Raw genomic sequence first — 20635 nt, forward strand, 5'->3', positions numbered from 1 at the left:
TGGATTCTATGCATAAGTGACATCATACAGTATTTGTCTTTCCCTGTCTGACTTATTTCATTAGCGTAATGCCCTTGAGTTCCATTCCAATTGTTGCAAATGGCAGGATTTTCTTTTTTATGGCTGAATCATTTTCTTTACCCATCATGAACTGATGGACACTTAGATTGTTTCCATGTCTTGACTATTGTAGATAATGCTGCAGTGAACATGGGGGTGCAGATATCTCTTTGAGATAATTTCATTTCTTTTGATATAACCCAGAAGTGGAATTGTTTGATCATACAGTAGTTCTGTTTTTCATCTTTTGAGGAACCTTCATACCGTTTTCTACAGTGGCTGCACCAATTTACATTCCCACCAGCAGTGCACAAGCCTTCCCTTTTCTCCATATCCTGTCAGCAGTATCTTGTCTTTCTGATGATAGCCATTCTGACAGGTGTGAGGTGATCTCTCATTGTGGTTTTGATTTGCAATTTCCTGATGATTAGTCATATTGAGTACTTTTTTCATGTACCTGTTGGCTATTTAAATATCTTCTTTGGAAAAATGTTTATTCGATTCCTTTTCCCATTTAAAAATCAGATTATTGGGACTTCCCTTGTGGTCCAATGGTTAAGACTCTGCGCTTCCACTGCAGGGGGTACGGGTTCGATCTCTGGTTGGGGAACTAAAATCCCATGTGCCATGCAGTGTGCCCCCCACTAAAAAAGTCAGATTATTGTTTTTATTAAGTTATATGAGTTCCATATATATATATATATATATATATGGATATCAACAAAACTTATCAGATATGTGGTTTGCAAATATTTTCTTCCATTCCATAGATTGCCTTTTCATTTTTGTTGATTGTTTCTATTGCTGTGCAGAAGCTTTTTAGTTTGATGTGGTCCCACTTGTTTATCTTTGCTTTCTTTGCTTGCACTTTTGGTGTCATACCCATGAGATCATTGCTACGGCCAATGTTAAGGAGCTTTTACTCTGTGTTTAGTTTTAAGTCTTACATTTTATCCATTTTGTGAGTGGTGTCAGATAGGGGTCCAGTTTCATTCTTTTGCATGTGACTATCCAGTTTCCAGCACCATTTATTGAAGAGACTGTCTTTTCCCCATTGAATATTCTTGGCTCTCTTGTCAAATATTAGTTGAGTATATATGCATGGGTTTATTCTGGGCTGTCTATTCTGTTCCATTGATCTATGTGTCTGTTTTTATGCCACTATCATACTGTTTTGATTACTACAGCTTTGTAATATATTTTGAAACCAGGAGGTATGATGCCTCCAGCTTTGTCTTCTTTCTCAGGATTGCTTTGGCAATTTGGGTTTTTTTGTGGTTGCATATGAATTTTAGGATTGTTTTTTCCTATTTCTGTAAAAAATGCCCCTACAATCTTTATAGGGATTGCATTGAATCTATAGATGGCTTTGGATAATATGGATATTTTAACAATTTTAATTCTTCCATTCTATGAGTGCAGAATATCTTGCCATTTATTTTCATCTTCTTCAGTTTCTTTCATCAGTGACTTATAGTTTTTAGTGTAGAGTTCTCTCACCTCTTTGGTTAAGTTTATTCCTAAGTATTTTATTTTTTGATGATACTATAAATGTTTTCTTAATTTCTATTTTGTATAGTTCATTGTTAGTGTTTGGAAATGCAACTGATTTTTGCGTATTGACTATGTATCCTGCAACCTTACTGAGCTTATTAGTTCTAACAGTCTTTAGGTGGAATCTTTAGGATCTTCTGTATATAAGATCATGTCATCTACAGAGACATGTATGCTTCTTTTAAATTCTGAGATTGTATATTACGAAGCAGCCCTAAGATGGGGTGGTTTTAGTTGGTACAAATAAACAGAACGTGATCCTTGTGCTTAAGAAGTTCATACTCTGGGGAGACAAAGCTAAAGCACATGAAACATTTTCATGCATCTAGCTTAGCTTGTAAACTGAGTGCTAACTTTTATGACATTGGCTGATTCATTTATTCAACAAATACTTGAGTGCTTACTATGTGCTAGGTATTTGTGTATTAGGTTGGAGTTAAGGGCAAAATCATGTTAAATTTTCCACAGTGTAGAATAATTATTATTCTACGATAATAATAATTACTCCACACTGTTGAATAATTTGTTCAAATGCAATTAGCCTACAATACAGTAGCGGCAATTGTAGCATAGTGGTTATGAATGGCCTGTGTTTGTTTTGTTCACCCATGAATCTCCAACAAGTGGGACAGGATCTGTCTCATAGTAACCATTTAGTAACAGCTGTGGACTTAATTAATACTCATAGCAATAGTCCGTGCCCTTTGGAAACTTACAAACTAGTGGTAAAGCAGTTTTTCTCAGGAGATATGTCCTATACAATTTTTTTTTCCTTTTTCTCTCTCATGAACACAAACAGGTTTCTTTGACAAATAAGTGGTGCTCTGTTCTGCAGGACTTCTCATTTTCATTCCTCAAGAGGGATGCTAGATATAGCACATAGCATTTACTAAACTCATTTGAACATTAATGCATATGGTCCTGGCATCTTTGGGAGAGGTGGATTTGGCCATAAAAGTCCCAGGAAATGTGGAGAAGGAACATGCCAGGAGTACAGGGAACTTTATCTCTTAGACTCACTGATCTATCTCTAGCACCAAAAACAGTGCTTGGCACTGCTTAATAAATTTGGGGGGAGGAAGGGGAGCACCCCAGATTCAAAGATGAGAGTGTCTCAGTAGGGTAGTTTTGCCTTAGACAATTTTTAACATCTATCTGTCTGTCTGTCTATCTATCTATCTATCTATCTATGAATAAATGAATGCAATAAAGGATTCAAAGTGAGCTACATGGGTCTTGATTCAGACATGGAGAACAGGACTCTCAGATCCAGGTCACAGAGGTTAGTGTGAGCAGAGAGTGTTTGGGGGAGGTAGTGGAAGTTGGTCCGACTAGAGTTTTGAGGTTGTGTAGTGGGAAATAGTGAGGAGAATTCTGGATGGCAGGAGACTTCAGAGGTGTGCAGAAGAGTTGGGGGCGTCACAAAGAGGGAACTCTTGCAGAGTTTTTAGCAGAAGAGGGACAACTTGAAAGCAGAACTGAAAGAAGATTTGACATCTGTGTGCAAGATGGGTTGCAGTTATGTGAGCTGTTTTGAGCCAGAGGCACTTGCAAATCCAAGAGTGAGAAATGAGAGAATCTGAGCAAGGACAATAGAGCATTAGGGAGAGACTTGAAAGAAGAATCAGTAAAGCATGGTGAGTGTGAGGAGTCAAAGCTGGACTCCAGGATTAATTTTGGGCAAGTTCAAAGACATACACAGTGTCCTGTGGTCTTGTTGATGGAGTCTGGGATGAAACTAGATATCACACATCCTCTCCATATCTGGGAAACTTTCTCCTAACCTAGCATTTCTAACCCAAATCATTGAGAACTTGAAACATTTATAATGGGTGGTGTTCAAGTCATTGATTTGGGTTCTTTTTGGAGAACCAGGGGAGGCAGCATTTTGTGGTGGTTAAGACCATGGGCTTTGGTGCCAGAGAGAAATGGGTCCAAGTCCTGGCTTTATCTTGGATAAGTTTCTTAAACTGCATAAGCCTCAATAACCTTATCTACCAAATGGGGACAGTACTGGCATCTCCTTTACGACTGTACACATTGTTAACACTCAGTATACAAATTGCTGGTTAGTGTCCTTCCTGAACTGGGAGAAGAATCACTATAATGTTTGTATGCATATGTCTACTTGCTTTTTTCCAAATTAAAGAACAGCAGTCAATCTGTTAGCACAGCCAGTAGATTGGCACATGGTTGACGGGAAAGCCACAACCAGAGACCAGGCAGTTAGGGGAACAGTGCCTTCCGGGGCAGTGCCATGCCATTCTCTGCAAAAATTGGAACTAAGCCCAGTGCTGTTGAACATACTGAGGCTGGCAGAGGACACAGAGGTATAAGGGGAGGAGGGAAGAATTTGGGCTGTTCATGGCCTTGGAGCTTTTGCACAGGACTCAAACTTCGCTGTCAGCTCCAGGTAGGTCCCTGGTAATGTCATCTACTGCAAAGATGAGCCCCCCCAGAAAGGGCTTGATTTCAGTTCCCCTGTGGGTTCTCTGAGTGTCTTTCCAGCCCACAGATGATTTGTTTGCTTGTTTATTATTTTTAATGAACTCAGCATTTCTCCAAGGCCAGTTTACTGGTGCTCATTAAAGAGATGGCAGCTCCAAAATTTCTTCATTGTACAGCTGGCGTTGTCATCCTGTGAGGACATAGTTCTGTTTTTCCTATCTATGAAGCTTGGTTTCTAAATCACCCCAATTGCGGAATATTTGCAGATACAGTGTTAAGATTCAAGTAAATCTTTATGCTCTAGTTCCTGTCCAATCAAAAGGAAAAAGAAGTTGGCAGATCAGCGTTACAGTTAACCTTTTTCCGTTTCCTCTACCTTTTTTTGGTTTACTGTAATTATGTAGATTCCAATACCAAGATAAGAATACTCTAATTTGGAGGAATATAATGCATTTTTGTGTTGCCTTAAATTGATTCAGGGACTTCCTTGATATCATTGATACACTCTAGGGCAGAGGTTCTCACACTTGGCTGCATATTTTAGAATCTCCTGGCTTTCAAAAATTCAGATACCCAGCACCTAGCCCAAATGAATTAAATCAAAATCTTGGGAGGTAGGGGAGGGTAGGATAGGGTGAGACTTGGAATCAGTATTTTTCAAAAGTCCTCAAGTCCTTCCAATGTGTAGCCAAGAACCAGTGCTTTAGAACAGTGGCTCTCAACCAGGAGCAATTTTGCCCCCAACCTCCAGGGGACATTTAGCAATGTCTGGAGACTCTTTTGGTTGTCACAACTAGGGGAGGGGTGTCCTACTGGCATCTACTGGGTAGAAATCAGAGATGCAGCTAAACAACCTGTGGTGGAGCAATTCACAGGACAGCTCCACCATAACAAATAATCCCTGGGCTCTAAATGTCAATAGTACTGAGGTTGGGAGACAATGCTCTAGAATAAACAGGCCTAAGAAATGAGATATGCTAGAGCAATGTATATGCCCATTGTGAGGAAAGCATAGCATGTAGAAGTTTATATTTTTGGCCTCCCAGCAAGATGAGGGGAAGGAAGTGCCTTAGTAAATGCCTCTACCTCTTGAGTCTTCTATGTCTGCCATCACAGGGGTCTGATAATGTATGTGGTCCTGGCCTGTCCTTGTAGCTGGTGCATCTCCTGGTTCTGATTTTTTAGACAGACTGTCTTCCTGTGGTTCCATAAGTTTATTGCATGGGAATGGCTTGCAATTTAACCTATGTAAATTAGCCAAAATAAATAATTTTTAAATAAGCTTTAAAAAAAATTATTTATTTATTTATTTATTTATTTATTTATTTATGGCTGCTTTGGGTCTTTGTTGATGAGTGTGGACTTTCTCTAGTTGCGATGAGCAGGGGCTACTCTTCTTTGTGGTGTGCAGGCTTCTCACTGCAGTGGCTTCTCTTGCTGTGGAGCAGGGGCTCTAGGCACACGGGCTTCAGTAGTTGTGGCATTTGGGCTCAGTAGTTGTGGCTCACGGGCTCTAGAGCGCAGGCTCTGTAGCTGTGGCGCAGGGGCTTAGTTGATCCGCAGCATGTGGGATCTTCCTGGACCAGGGCTCAAACCCGTGTCCCCTGCATTGGCAGGTAGATTCTTAACCACTGTGCCACCAGGGGAGTCCCTAAATAAGCTTTTGAGTTGCTTGTTTTTATAAACAAAGTTTTCTAAAATTAGGGAGTGAACCATTTGACAGTGATTATACATGGTCTATAAGAAATATGATTTTATGTGCTGTAGAGCGTTCTTTCTCTTCTTTTCTTTTGATTGGGTAAGAGGAAGCTAGGAAAGCCATTTTTAATTTAACTGCAGTATAGTTTTCTTTAATTTTGAGACATTCAGGAGTACTTTTATAGCAGGTTCTTTAACCTACATTTATTATATTGTGTAATTAATTTAATGAACTTTATCTCCCTCTGCACACACCCAGTTTTCCAGAGTGTAACACATATAAAAGATATTTGCCATAAACAAATTGTCTTTTCCTGGGTACACTTGTCAAATTTCATTGATGTGGTGAAATTTAATATTAGGTATAAACATAACCTATTAAGTATACTCAAAACTGTTTGTGTTTCCAAAAACCTATGAAAGTAGATAGCTAAAGCTCTTGAAGTTGCTCTGAATTCATTGATCCTTATGCAAGTGGTTGATTACCAATTTTTCAGAAAAAATTTGTCCTTTAAAGAGATTTCAAGAGATTTTAAGCAGTACTTTTAATGCTCTACATCAACCTTTTGTACTAGAATTAAATTCATGTATATGAATCTGGAGTTATATCTATAATAGTTTTTCAGTTTTTTCCTTTTTGGGTGGGGTGTACCCTTTGACTCCAATGAAATGCAGTTTATTCATTCAGTAAATATTTCAGGGCCTACTATGAGCATTTTGCATTAATTACAATAGCTTTAGAATTGTTTTACTCTAGTTTAGTGTGATTTGAGGCACTATGCCAATACTCTTGTGCTGGGTCCCTTTTACACCTAGTGGTTGGAATGTTTTAAATTAAGACTAGAAGAATAACAGCTCATGTAATATTTGGCATGAATACTCCAAACTTCTCTGTTGGGATAACGTATCCCAGTTTTCACTGAGTTTCAGCAATGACTCCATAATCCAAGGGTTACTTTAATTTTAATCTAAGCCTGTTTTTTTGTAGCTGTGCTTTTAAATTAATTTATAATTGTATTTTAAAAATTTCTCTTTGGGTATATAAACATTTAGGTTTCTCTTTTGACTTTGGAGTTTTGTTGAATGAAGTTTGCAGAAAATTAATCCAAATTTATGATGTAGAACTTACTGAAAACTTGACTGCCATGAGAACCATCACAAGGTGTGCTTAATAACAGGTGTGCTTAATAGTAAATGGTCAGTATTCTGCTGAGACCCTCAGTGTGCATATGTGGTGAGGTGTGTGTGTGTGTGTGTTGGGGGAGGGTGGGAGCTCTTCTCTGCTGGGATTGGGGGACAGGATGGAGAGGAGAAGAATTAAATTAGTGCTTAAGGATTAAATGGATCAAGCCCAAACCTAGAAGTAGAAATCGCCCAGAGACATTCTGGTTTCTTGGAAATGAGGGTTATTGTGGGTAATCTGTATATCTATGGGTGTAACGTTTACTGCAATATGCTTGTCTATACCTTCATCATATTAAAGAACAACTGGGTTGATTGGTAGCCCCTGTCTAGATATTTTCTAGAATGGGGACCTATTTTTCAGCACATGTAAAAAGAACAGATTTGGTTTGGGGCATATGGGATTAATAAGAGTGGAGAAAGAGTTAACTGTTTCCCAATGTTTGAAAGACATAGAAGAGGGATTAGACATGTTCTTTGTATCCGGAAGGTATGGAACCAGAGCCAGTGGATTGAAATACAGGAAAACAGATTCTGGCTCAGCTCAAGGAGTGTCCAAAGAGATCATAAACCGTAGAGTTGTGAGGAGTTGTGAGGACTAGGGTGGATGGAGTGAAGAGGTGTAGAAATTCCCTTTCAGTGGAGGTTGTCAGGAAGACCACGAATGGGAAAGGACACAGGGGATTTGGCAGTGGACTAATAGTGGACACTGGACAAGATGATCTTTATGTTCCATTCCTGTCTAGCCATTCTGTGATTTTTAGGACATATTCCCTCCCCTGAGCAATGAAAAATGAAGACACCTGGCATTTGAAGGGGAATTCCAGTTTCATTAGTTTAGGGTCCTTAATGGCTTTTCCTCTCCAACTTCTGCAAGTCCTCCTGCAACTATACCCCCTCTTCTATAACATCCTTTTCTTTCTCCATCTCCTTTTGTTTCTCATCAACATCAGAATACGTCTTTTTGTCACTCATCTTAAAAAGCAAATGATGCAGAGAAGAATGCACTTGTGCAAAAAATGTCAGCACATTGAGACTCAGAGAGAAAAAATAAAACAAAAACAAATGAAAAAGAAACTTCCTCAATCCAAAGTAGCCTTCCAGCTCTCACCTTACTTCTCTGCTCTTACGTCCGGTGGAACTTTCCCAAGGAGGTATCTCTGCATGCGATCTCCCCTTCTCACTGCCCTCCTCACCCCTCCCCTCCTCCAAAGCCGTTCCTGTCAAGGTCACCAGAGACCTCTATTTTAATGAACCCCGTGGCCACTTCTCCATCCTCATTGCCCTGAGCCTCAGCAGGATTCAGCATCGTTCATCCCTCCCTCCTCTTGAAACACTTTCTTGACTTGGCTTCCAGGGCGTCAAACCCACCTTTTCTTCTACCTCCTTAATTCCTCCTTCTGAGGGCCTCTGCCATCTCCATACACTCTGGGCAGTGTTTCTTTACCTGACTTGGGTAAAAAATTGAGAGAGAGGCCAGGTCTCACTCAAGTCTAATTAATTCAGAATCTCTGGGGAAGACTCTTGGGCATCAGTTTTTAAATTTAAAAAAAATTTTTTATTGAAATGTAGTTGATTTACAGTGCTGTGTTGGTTTCTGGTATACAGCAAAGTGATTATAGGTTATTACAATATATTGATTATAGCGCCCTGTGCTATACAATAGGCCCTTGCTGGTTATCTATTTTATAGATGATAGTAGTATGTATATTTTAATCCCAGACTCCTAATTTATCCCTCTCCCCTTCCCCCTTTGGTAACCACACATTTGTTTTCTATATCTGTGTGTCTATTTCTGCTTTGTAAATAAGTTCTTTGTATCATTTTTTATATATTCCACACATAAGCAGTATCATATGATATTTGTCTTTGTCTTACTTACTTCACTTAGTATGATAATCTCTAGGTCCATCCATGTTGCTACAAATGGAATTATTTCATTCTTTCATTATATCATTCTTTTTTATGGCTGAGTAATATTCCATTGTCTATCTGTACCACATTTTCTTTATCCATTCATCTCTCGATGGACCCTTAAGTTGCTTTCATGTCTTGGCTGTTGTAAATAGAGCTGCTGTGAACATTGGGGTGCATGTATCTTTTCGAATTACAATTTTCTCCAGATATATGCTCAGGAATGGGATTGCTGGATCATATGGTAGCTCTCTTTAGTTTTTTAAGAAAACTCCATACTGTTCTCCATAGTGGCTGTACCAATTTACATTCCCACCAACAGTGTAGGAGGGTTCCTTTTTCTCCACATTTTGTTTTGCTTGTTTGTTTTTGTTTCTGTTACCTGGCTATACTAATGTGCAGCCAGGATTGAGAATCCAGGTGATTTCATCTAGTCCCACGGAATAAATACCAAATTCTAGCTAATGACTCCCAAGTTAACGTACGTCACACATCTTTTCCGAACTCCAGATGTGGTGATTCTGTTGTCTCTTTTAAATTTCCTCTAGGAATAGACTTCTTGATTCCACTGCCACCCTTCTCCCCTCACCCAAACCTGCTCCTCTGCTGGGTTTGCCCTTCTCTGTCAACACATTTGTATACAGAGCTCTCAGGCGAAAAGCTTTGGCGGCATCTTGATCCCTCATCATTTCACAGCTATTCCAACAGCCAGTCTTGTTCGTTTCTCTTCCAAAGCATATCCCACATCTCACCACTTCTCCTGCTACCACCGTTTCTCATCTCAATGGCCTCAGTAGCCTCCTAATGCCCCCTGTGCTCTTGCCTCCCCCTTCAGCCACTTTTCATGTAGTCAGAGTGCTGTTAGAAAACCCATCAGACCGTGTCACTCCCTTACTCTAACCACCTCCCCCCCTCCCGTGCCTTCCCATCACAATCAATAAAGTCCACCCTCCTTACCCTGAGCTAGAGGGCTCCCTTGACCTGGTCTCGGCCTAACTCTCCAACCTCATCTCTTACCACCCCTGCTTCCTTCACTCCTCTTGGACCACATTGCCTTGCTGGCTCCTCAAGCTCTTCCAAGCTTGTTCCTACCTCAGAACCTTTGCACCTACCCTTCCCTCTGCCTGGAAGGCCCTTCCTCTTAGCTTGTTCCTTGGCTCTCTCCCTCACTCTTCTCAGCTTTCTGCTCAGATACCACCCCATCCAAAATGCTCCTCTCTCCCAATCACTCTCTCCCTTTCTTCTAGTTTATTTTTTCCTTCCACAGCATTTATCTCTGCTTGACATCCTGTTTTTCTGGCTGTTTCACTAGAACTTTTGTCACTGCTCTGTCCCCAGCACTGTCAGCAGTGCCCAGACACAGTAGATGACCAGTAAACACTTTTGACTGAACAACAGAATGCCACTTGTGTAACCTTGTGTTCTGTCACTTCTGTGGCCCTTGGCCCCTCTTCCAGCCCCTGAGCAGACCATGCTGGCTTATGGCCAGGATCTCCTGCCCGGTTTATCTCAGAACCTTCTCTCTTCTGCTGCCTCCCATTTGGGCCCTGCTTGCTCACAGACGACTCCAGAAATATCAAGGGGGTGGGGAAGAAGTCAAGCAGCATCTGGCACTTAAATGGTGGGTGCATGGCCACCGTTCAGTTCCTTCTTGATGGCTCAGCACAAACCCCTACTGCTCCTGGTTTCTATATGCAGGCTTTTCCTTGACAATCCACCCTCCTGATTTCCTTCTTTTCTCTCTCTGCCCCTTCTCAGTCTCCTCTGCAGGCTCCTTCCTCTTCTTTGTCCATCCCTTAAATGTCAGTATTTCTTGGGGCTTTGTCTGGGTTCTCTGCCCTTCTTATTCCACTCTTTCCCTTCATGATCCCATCCATTCCTAGGCCTTCAGAGTCTCTACATGGTAATGACTTCCAAAGTTATATTTCAAGCCTAACCTAGCCTTGTCTGTCCAGTTGTAAAGTGTTCATCAATACTTGGGTATCTCACAGGCAACTCAAATTTGATGGGAAGTAAGCTGAACTTACCTTCTCTTTGAGTTTTCCCCTCAGTAGATGATCCAATTGACTATCCAGAAGCCTGGAAGGCATCTTCCTCTACGTCAGTCAATTGCCAATATTATCAGTTCTCCCATTAAATAGCTGTAGAATCTGTACACTTCTTGTCACAGCCTACTGCCACCAACTAAGACCAGGTCACCACCATCATCTCTTACGTAGATTCCCTTAAGGACAGTTGACATGCCACATGCCCCCTACTCCCACCTCCATACCAGTCTGGCTCCCTGTGCTGCCCTTGGTCTTTATAAAATATCCATCTGATTGTGTCATCCCCTGCTTAAGATACCTTATTAGAGTTTTGATAGAGTCTAAAATTTTAAATAGGGCTTATAAGATCCTTAATAACCTGTTCTCAAACTGACTGTAGCTGTTAGAGTATCTTGGAAGTATCTGGCTCCTTCCCTTCCTCCTTCATACCCCATCCTACCTCCCCAGGGGGCTACCATTGAGTAAGGCCTCAATAAATGTTATTGAATGAATGTGGGAAGGCAGAGGCCCTGGACTGTAATTGTGAGTGTCCTCAAATTCTGATTTAATTTGTCTTAAAATTTCTAAGGTTTCCAGAATTTAAAAAATTCGGTTTTTGTGTACAGTCCCGTGTGTATGTTTCCCTCAGCTCCGTGGCTTCCAGAGTTGTTAAAAACAGAACTAAAAGTAGTATGTGGGATTCTGCTAGCAAATCATTTCCAATCTGTGCTCTTTGAGTGGCCGTTAAGTGCTGAGCTTAGGAGGCTGCCAAACAGGACATGGGAACCAAACCACATTTGTGAGCCAGTGGCCAGCAGGGACGCACACTGGCTTAATGGGCCTCTGCGGTGAACGTGTTCAACTTGGGCCTGCGTAAGCCGGCAGCAGAATACCTGAGACTTGTTGTGACTTGTCTGAATAGTTTATTACAGTTTCAAACCTGTTTGGGAAGAAGGCTTACGCACAACAGAGTGTTTGGGGCTTGCAGAGTAAATCTTATTTAAAAGAAATAGACAAAAATGTAATCATGTTTAACCTGTAATAAGATAAGTGAGACTGTTGATCTCAGTTGTAATGAATCTAAAGAAGAACGGTAAAAGACTTTTTCCTTAGAGGAGCCAGGTTGGCATTTCAGACTTCAGCCCCAGGGCTGGGAGCTCCTGGGTGAGGCTTCCAAGTCTTCATCCTCTTCTATCTTCTAACTTCTTTAAAACCAGGATCCGAGGGGCCTAACAGTCAGTGCTGAGTCAGAGGGATTAGCGATCAGCAAGAAAGGAATGACACACTTCCTGCCTGAAGTTCTAGGGACATTTTTTTGGGTTGTTTTTCTGTTTTGCTCTGAAGATTCCTTAAAAAGACAGAAGATTGCCCTGGCCATCTCTTGATCAGCAGCCTTTATTATTTGTAGGAAATCTACCCTGCTATATACCTTCTTGTTACTAACAGGTTTTTGAAAACCTTTTTCCCTTATTGCAAAAGCATCACATGGTAGTGTAGTGTATTTTATCTACCAGAATTTGACAAAAAAGTGAAAAATGCAAAAAAAAAAGTTACTCCTTAATTTCAGCACTCGGAAAAAAACATTTTGTGAATATTACTCCAGGCTGTTTTGTGTATGCCTGTAGTTTTTCTCTACAAAAATTGTATAGTACTTAATATGATTTCTTTTATATATTGCTTTGTAGACTTTGTGAAGAGTTCTTATGTTATTAATTACTCTACAAAATCATTTTTCAAGGCTGTATGACATGCCATTGTATAGATATGCCATAATTCACTTAACCAGTCCCCTGTTTGGACAGGAGAGCTGTTTTTAACCTTCACCATTGTCATAACATCACGCAACTCCCTCGCTCTTAGCGGCTGTCCATACTTGTCTCTGTTTCATTGGATGTGTTCTTGGAAGTAGTTCAAAGGACATGTGGAGTTTGAAGGTTTTGATCTTTATTGCCACTTTGCCTTCCAGACATTTGTCCCGTTTTACATGCCCACCATATAATATAAACTTCTTACCATGCCCTGTGTGGCCCTACCTATTCTGGCCTTTGCCCGACTCCCAGCTGCTTCTTCCTTGTGCTTCCAACACTACAGCCACACTGGCCCCCTTTCCACTCCTCTCCCTGGAGTGGGCCAAGCTTGTCTTGTCTCAGCCTGGGGCACCTGCTCCTCTTGCTGCTTTTCCTGCTCTTCCTCTAGCTCTTGACATACACCTCCGGCGCCACCTCTGCCAGAGTGGTCTCCATCAGAACCCCCTGTTCATTTCCATCCTCGCCCCTCTTGAAATCTGTCCTTTAGTTATTTATGTGTTTACTTGGCTGCCAGATCTTGCTCCCATTGAATGTCAGTTCATGTGTTTTATTTCCCACCATGTGCCCAGCGCCTAAGTCAGTGCCTGGCATGCAGGAAGTACCAGGTAAATGCAGGTTAATTTTGTTGAATGAATGAAGAAATCTCCCTGTTGCCTAGGGAAGTACACTGTAGTGGGATGATGAGATGTATATAGCAATGGCTCTCCCTTGGGGCAAAACGGGCTAAATGTGGTAAAGAAGCTTTGAAGTTGCAGAGGAGACAGAGGAGTAGGAGCTGGCTGCAGGCATCATGACAGGCCTGCTGTGAGCTGAACCTTGGGAGGCTGGCAGTGTTTTGTAGCTGATGATGGTGGAAAGGACCCCAGAGCCAAGGAAAGCGGGTGAGCAGGGGCCCGGAAGTAGAACAGTGCTAAGCCTGATGGGGGCAGGACTGGGGACCACCTTAAATCCTGTGCTGACAGAGTGGACTCTGGTCCATGAGCAGCTGGGAAGCATGGCACATTCCTCATCAGAGAGTGATGTCGTAAAGTGAGGATGGGGAAGCCCTTTTTCAACTCAATTCTGGGCACAGATAGTGACGTCTTGGTGCTAGAGCTGTGCTTTGAGAAGATGTGCCATGAAGGCAAGTGAAAGGAGCAGGAAGTTGAGGCCAGCGGATGAGGCCTGAGATAGGATAGGGCATTGGGGCTGGAACGAGGGCGAGGCAGAGGGGCACTGCAAGGGTGGGGAAATGTGAGAACTTGGTGGCTGGCAGGGGGAGAGTGAGGTCCACGATGACCCTGAGGTTTCAAGTCTGAACAGCTGATGGGAAGATGAGATACGGAGCCCAGAAGAGAAGCTCTTTGGGGGTAAGGAGGCGTATGAATTTAGTTTCAGCCCATCCTTTTGCTGTATTTTTTTTTACATGTAAATTTATTTATTTATTTATTTATTTATTGGCTGCGTTGGGTCTTCGTTGATGCGCGGGGGCTACTCTTGGTTGTGGTACACGGGCTTCTCGTTGCAGTGGCTTCTCGTGTTGCGGAGCACGGGCTCTAGACACGCGGGCTTCAGTAGTTGTGGCACGTGGGCTCAGTAGTTGTGGCTCGCGAGCTCTAGAGCTCAGGCTCAGTAGTTGTGGCACACGGGCTTAGTTGCTCCGCGGCATGTGGGATCTTCCCAGACCAGGGCTCGAACCCGTGTCCCCTGCATTGGCAGGCGGATTCTTAACCCCTGCGCCATCAGGGAAGCCCTCCTTTTGCTGTATTAGTGAGCATTTTCCAGATTAAACTAGCCCATGTGCTCTCCGTTGTCCTGAAGGACTTTGGATGACGAGAGGATAGAGGAGGGGAGACAGAAATGTTCGACAGGATAGGAAACCCTGGGCTCCAGTGGCCCCTCCTCATCTCTAAGAGAGGACTGCTTAGTGGGAAGGGAAAACGGGGCTCCGACATCTCTCCAGGAGGTGAGACGTGGTTTGCTGGCAGTGTCTGCTCCTCAGTCACCACATGGAAGAAGCTTGTTTGACGTCAGCTTGTCGTTGGGTAAGTTTGTTCAGCTGTTAGATGGAGGAGGATGGGGTGGAAGACAAGTGCTGATGGTGGGTGCCTGAGCAGGGGGCCTCTGAGTACAAATGGGATGAGGCCCACAACTGGGGGACACAATCATCCTTCCCCCGCAAATGGTCAAAACTGGTGTGTGTGTTTCCTGGGGGCAAAAATCAAGGAGAAACTTTACTCAAGACATGCTGTAATTTCTAATGGCTCTCTAAATTGAAACATTTCTGAAAGTTGTTCTTGTTGTTTTTTTTAAATTTAGCTTTCCAAATAGCCACACGGGTAAAACTACAAAATGAAAAAGCTCTCTGTCCTCTAAAGGAGAATGGAGAGTAGAACTGCTTTGATGGCCTTCTCTGGAAAGTTGTCGTTTCAAGAAAATAACCTTCTGCCACCTTGAAAGCAAAGGGTTTAACAGAATCCAAATGAGAATGGTGGAAGCACAGATGGAAAGACAGCAGAACGTGGTGAATGAGAGACCATCCAAACCAAGAGAGGAATCAGTGATGACTGGCTGACAGGGTGATGATGGGATCCACAGAGGTTAAAAGAGAGAAGGAAATGATCAGGTTTGGCCATGGAAGGAGGATGAGGAATTCAGCTTGGGAAGTATCATATGTTGTGTATTAACTAGAAATTCTAGAAATTTATAGAGAAATTAACTCTACCATTGGAGAGTTTTTCTTGGCAAATTTAGAGTTTAATTAGTTTAGTATTTTATTACAAAGGATCGTGTTCAGTTTCACATGAAGGTTTGCAATGGAAGAATGCTATAAAATGTCAGGACTCTGTTTATATTCAGCTCAGCAGAAAATAAACCACATTCAAGTGCCAGCATATTTACTGCAACAGGCACTCGGTGTTTCTGTGCTTTGTAAAGACTGATTTAGTGTTTTCATTGGTGGTGTGAGTGTGAAGAGAGATTGGAGCCTGCATCATAGGAAGACACACATAAGTGCTCCTTCTAGAGTCTTAAGATCTGGCTCTCGCCACCACTGCACTGCTAACCAGCCAAGCGGTTATTTATTTATTTATCCATTTGTTTGTTTACTTGCTTCTGAGTAACATTTTATAAAATTTATCCTTAAAACCTACAAACACGTACTATGTGATAGAAAAGTCTGCCTTCCCACACTTATTTTTTATGCAGCCCATCTAGGAGGAGGCTGCAAAGTGCAGTCAATGTGAGGATGGACTTGAGAAATCTCCACCCCCGCCCTGTCTCTGAGGCCAGGGCTGGCGCCCAGTAGCTCCAGTTCCCACTGTTGAACTCACTGCTCTGCCCAACCTTGAAAGGTGGGTTGCCAGGTGTTCTCTTTATTTTCCAGACAGTCCCCTATTTGTGCTTTCTGTCTGGTGAACCAAGGACACTTTCGTGATATGGTATGAAGAGATAAAAGCCAACAGATTTGGAATGAGATCCTTATGTTCCTATCTTGGTATTGCACTGAGCACGTATGTTAAATTTATGGAGCTTGGTTTCCTCGCCTGTAACCCGGGGATAATGGTGCCCACCTCCCAGGGTTTCGGTGAGGGCTGAGCGAATGTAGGGAAATCATGCACGCTGCTCGGCATCTAGTGGGATTTCCCGACCCTGGTCCAGGCATGAACTATGCGCTTCTATGCTGGCACAAGCCCTTTTGGGTGAGAGAGGGTGAGTCTGACCGGCCACTGTCTCTGTGATAACATCCAGAAAACGCTTCTGGAGCACCTTACCAGTCTCAGACACTGAGTCCCCTGGAGTAATTCCCCTTTAGCGTGCCTTCCTCCCTTGCCAATGACTCCTTCCTCCTTGAAGAAGAGCAGATGGGCAAAGGAAGCAAGTTGAATCAAGGAGGAGACCCTGCTCAGTTCTCTGGTTTTAGGGAGGCCATTGAGAGGGTTGAGGTGGCTGGGAGAAGGCCAAAAAGGAGGGTCCAGATGGGACTGATGGGGAAAGGGGAGGGTCGAATGGAAAGAAAACAACACTACTCTTGGCAGTCACTAGATCCTGCACTAGGGGCTAGGGAGCATATGGGATGCCAAAGCATAAAGATCAAGGTGTTTTGCAGACAATTCCAGTTCTGACCCAGAGACTATAGAATCTGTTGAAATAAACAAGTGAAATGCAAATTTTCATGCAGCCATGAGGATGTGGGTGGCCATAGAGGAAATGTTTTTCCTGGGGTGTGTAATAAGCAGTCAGTGAAACTAGGCCAGAGAGAGAGCATGTGTTCTGGAGATCACCCTGGGCCTCATGGCTTAGGTCTCATGGCTTCTCTTCTCAGCCCTGCCCCACCTTGCAGGGCCCTGTTGAATATGCTGCTTCACCTCTTTGAAATTGCGCTTGCCACCCACCTTCCCGGGGTGTGGAGACAGTGGATTGAAGTGATTGTGCCTTGCTCTGAGATGCCTAGATAATGTGGAGAGCATGTACACTCAGGAGCAGGATCTGGTTTTCTAAAAGCCACCGTCACGTGCTTGCTTGCAGATAGCTGGAGAAGAAATACCACGTAAGACGCGCTCAGACTTCCCTAACGACGGCTTATTTAGTGTCACTGCCAAGCTCCAGAGTGCCTCTATCACCAGCAATGCCAGTTGCACTCCCGGGGGTGTTGGGGTGCTGAGCGGTACCTTGCTTCAGCTGCAGAGCTGAGCTCGCCAGAAAGAGAGAGAGCCATGCGTACTCCTGCGCACCAATCACCTTTGTAAGGCTGGATCTGGACAGAGTCCTCAGCCGCTAGGCCATCACGCAGGGTTTCTAGGGATAGAAGTTCCGGTTGCCTCCCATCTCCCTGTCTCAGGGCACGGATGATGCTTCTGCACTGGGCAACTGTCACAACTGTTGATCCTTAACTCTGTCAGGAATGTCCTAATTGCAAGTCCTAGGGAAGCATAGGAGAGCTGTGTTCGTATCTCCAAAGGCAACTGAAGCGAGTTAGATACGTTGTCAGATAAGGCTATCCTGTGAGTTTTGAGTGCTCCACAATCTCCCCGATCTTTAGCCTCTGTCTATGATTCTTCTTTCTTCCCAAATGGAGGATGAGCAGAATTTAAAATTACAACTGCTGGGACCGCTTTAAACGGCAAACTTTGAATAGCTCTGAATACGTAAGACCTCGGCATTCTGGTCTCAAGTAAGAGAGGAAGGAGGGACGTCTTAAGGACATGACCTCCTGCCTGATCGGTAGCCCATCCAGATGTGTTGCTTTTCTTTGGCCGCACCGCGTGGCTTGCAGAATCTTAGTTCCCCGGCCAGGGATCGAACCCGGGGCCCAGCAGTGAAAGTGCCAAGTCCTAACCACTGAACTGACAGGGGATTCCCTAGATTTGTTGCTGTTTATTCTCCCGTTGTTGGAGTGCTGTCTCCAAAATCAAGAATTGGTTCTCTCGGGTACGGAGGTGCCCAACGGATACATGAGACTCTAATGCTTGCAGCCTTCTCTGCCCTTGCTTCTCCCAGGCAGGACTTCCACGACTGTGTCTGGAGCATGTGCCAGGGCTGTGCTGCCATGTTGGCAGTTGTGTTCTGTGGTGCCGTGCACCTCTCCCTCCTGCCTTCCCTTCCTGCAGCCTCACTGTGCTGCTCTGTTCCCAGCAGTGGACAGAGTGGCTCCCGGTAGCCACCCAGCCGTGCAGCTACCCCCGAGGCCACATTTTAAGGAAATGTGAGACCCTGCTTCCTCTGTTTAGATAAAGCATTTCTGCTCTTTACATTTTGTAACTTACCCTTGGAATTGCCAGTGTACCGGGGTTTGGGAGGTCTTTCTGATTTGGAGTCCTTCGCTTTCAGGAGGAGTTTTCTCTTGGCATCTTCTTTGACCCTTAGTCCCCGATGAAGTTGTCATAGCATCAAGGGGCCAGTCAGAATTTGGGGAGGTAACACAAAGGAACACAAAAGGGCGGTTTCTCAGGTAGAAACTTTAAACCTCTGTGAGTTAGTCACATGATAACGCTGGCTGAAGGAAATGAGAAAAGTGTAATGTGTTTGTCAGTTGGTGTTGATTTGGTATTTCTTTCAGCCTCCTCCCTGATTTAGTAGTAGGCATTTGAGTTTTTTTTTTTTTTTTTTTTTGCTGGGCAGCTTGCGGGATCTTAGTTCCCCGACCAGGGATTGAATCCGGGCCACGACAGTGAAAGTGCCCAGTCCTAACCACTGGACTGCCAGGGAATTCCCTACAGGCATTTCATTTTATTTCAGGTCAACAATAATGCTTATTGCTATTTGAGCATTTGCTGTGAATCGGGCAATATGTTATTTGCTTCACATAGTTCTCTTTACATCTTGATAGCAATTCTACGAGGCAGGTGATGTTATTCTCATTTGACAGAGAACAAAATTGTTCAGAGAAGTGAAGTAACTTGCAAGTCTACAAAACCAGGAAGTGGCGTGGCAGGAATTTGAACCTGACCCAGCAGACTCCAGAGCATTTGTCCATTGCATTCCACTTGGGATCTTTTTTGCTGAGTACCTAGTAGGCTCAAGGCAGAGTGTTACTGCTGCAGAAGATAAAAAATAAAATCAACAAACTTACCACACAGTTGAAGATAAGATAGATATGCCACCAAAGATAACAGAAGGACAACTGTTAGAGGTACCCAGAAAGTGTTACCGAGGAGGCTCAATCGAGGTGCCGTGGTGGTTAAAGGAAGTGGCTGAGATGGTAACACCTGTTTGGGATCCTCAGAAAAAGGATTTATAGAGGGGTTGCCCTTGAAGTGGGCCTTGCGGGACTGGCCGAACCTTGCCTGGTGGGGATGGATAAGGGAAGGATTTGTGGGTGATGATGACTGTCAAATGCCCAGGTAAATAAATAAGCTTCTAAAGAGACTGTTAGAGTGTACATGTGCATATATCTCTACGTATGTACATGTGTGTATTGCGTGTGCGTGGATGCAGTCATACATACATTCTTTATGAAGACCTTATCTTCTCTTCAAAAACAAATGACTAATGATTTTAAGTAGCAATGTTGTCCAAACTCTATTCTCTAGTTTTCCTGAGAACCAGAACACCTTTAAGCAATACTTACTATTAATAGACATTCATGTTTATACTGGCCAGGTAGGAATGAGGTTTTTTTTAATTTTCTTTTTTCTAGGCATCTATGATTAGGGCTACTCCCTTTTTTTTTTTTCAAGTAACTGCTCCTCTTTCCTAGCATGTTGAAACGTTAGACTTCCTGTTTCTGCTTGATTTTGAAACTATCACCCATTCACCTATCACAGGTGATCCCTGTGTCTCTGTGTAGTCGCGGTTTACGGGTAGCAAGTGCAGGCAGCGACCAGTCCGTCCCAGTGTGGATGCGGAGACCTCTCTGGAGTCACAATTAAAGGCTGCATAACGCATTCCACTACAGGTGATGAAACCCAGGTCCCAGAATAACAAGCAAAACAACTTTTAAAGCGACTGTTGTTGACCACTGTCTTCTATGCTTTGGTTTGGTAAACTTATGGTTGATTTTTCGAAAGGACGGTATCAATTCTGTTGAATTATTCTCGGGGAGGACTGACTGTCCCTGAAGGCGATACGGATGCCAGAGAATACACATCAACAGTGTGGCTGTGTATGTTTCTCTGGTCTGTGTGACTTTACCGAGACTCTGTGAAGCTGTCCTTCTGATTGATACGGGGGAATATGCTGAAACTAGGTGAGTTAACTGTACCCTCAGACTAACTTCGATGTAACACCTTTGTCAGAATCTGGCAGAATGTTCAGATGACTAAACACCGTGGTGTTGCTGTCTACAGGGAAATAATCTTTGGTCATGGCTTTAAAGTGGTTGTGTTCACTGTTTCGTTTTGTTGTTTTTTTTTGCTATGACTCTGGGTGTGGAGAACCGATATTAAGCTGACAGACGTTTGAGTACTGTGGGTGGAAAAAATGGCATCTGAAGTTTGCATGTAGACAGTTTCATTTGTACACAAA

At 43.2% G+C, this 20635-nt stretch overlaps 1 protein-coding gene across 3 annotated transcripts in view; it reads left to right on the forward strand.

Moving 5' to 3' along the window:
* Positions 1-20635, forward strand: part of TNFAIP8 (TNF alpha induced protein 8) — a 123104-nt gene that overhangs the window by 41284 nt on the left and 61185 nt on the right. The window contains exon 1 of one of the 3 annotated variants that reach the window (XM_036849273.1): positions 19985-20357. The exons of 1 other annotated variant lie outside the window; for it this stretch is intronic. In XM_036849273.1, the coding sequence (XP_036705168.1) occupies positions 20345-20357 (13 nt within the window). In that variant the 5' untranslated portion in view covers positions 19985-20344. Of the gene's footprint in view, positions 1-19984; positions 20358-20635 lie in introns of those variants that run through there. One more of the 3 variants, XM_036849280.1, reaches the window with a different exon arrangement.

This window comes from Balaenoptera musculus, chromosome 3, assembly GCF_009873245.2.
Source record: "Balaenoptera musculus isolate JJ_BM4_2016_0621 chromosome 3, mBalMus1.pri.v3, whole genome shotgun sequence".
NCBI lineage: Eukaryota > Metazoa > Chordata > Mammalia > Artiodactyla > Balaenopteridae > Balaenoptera > Balaenoptera musculus.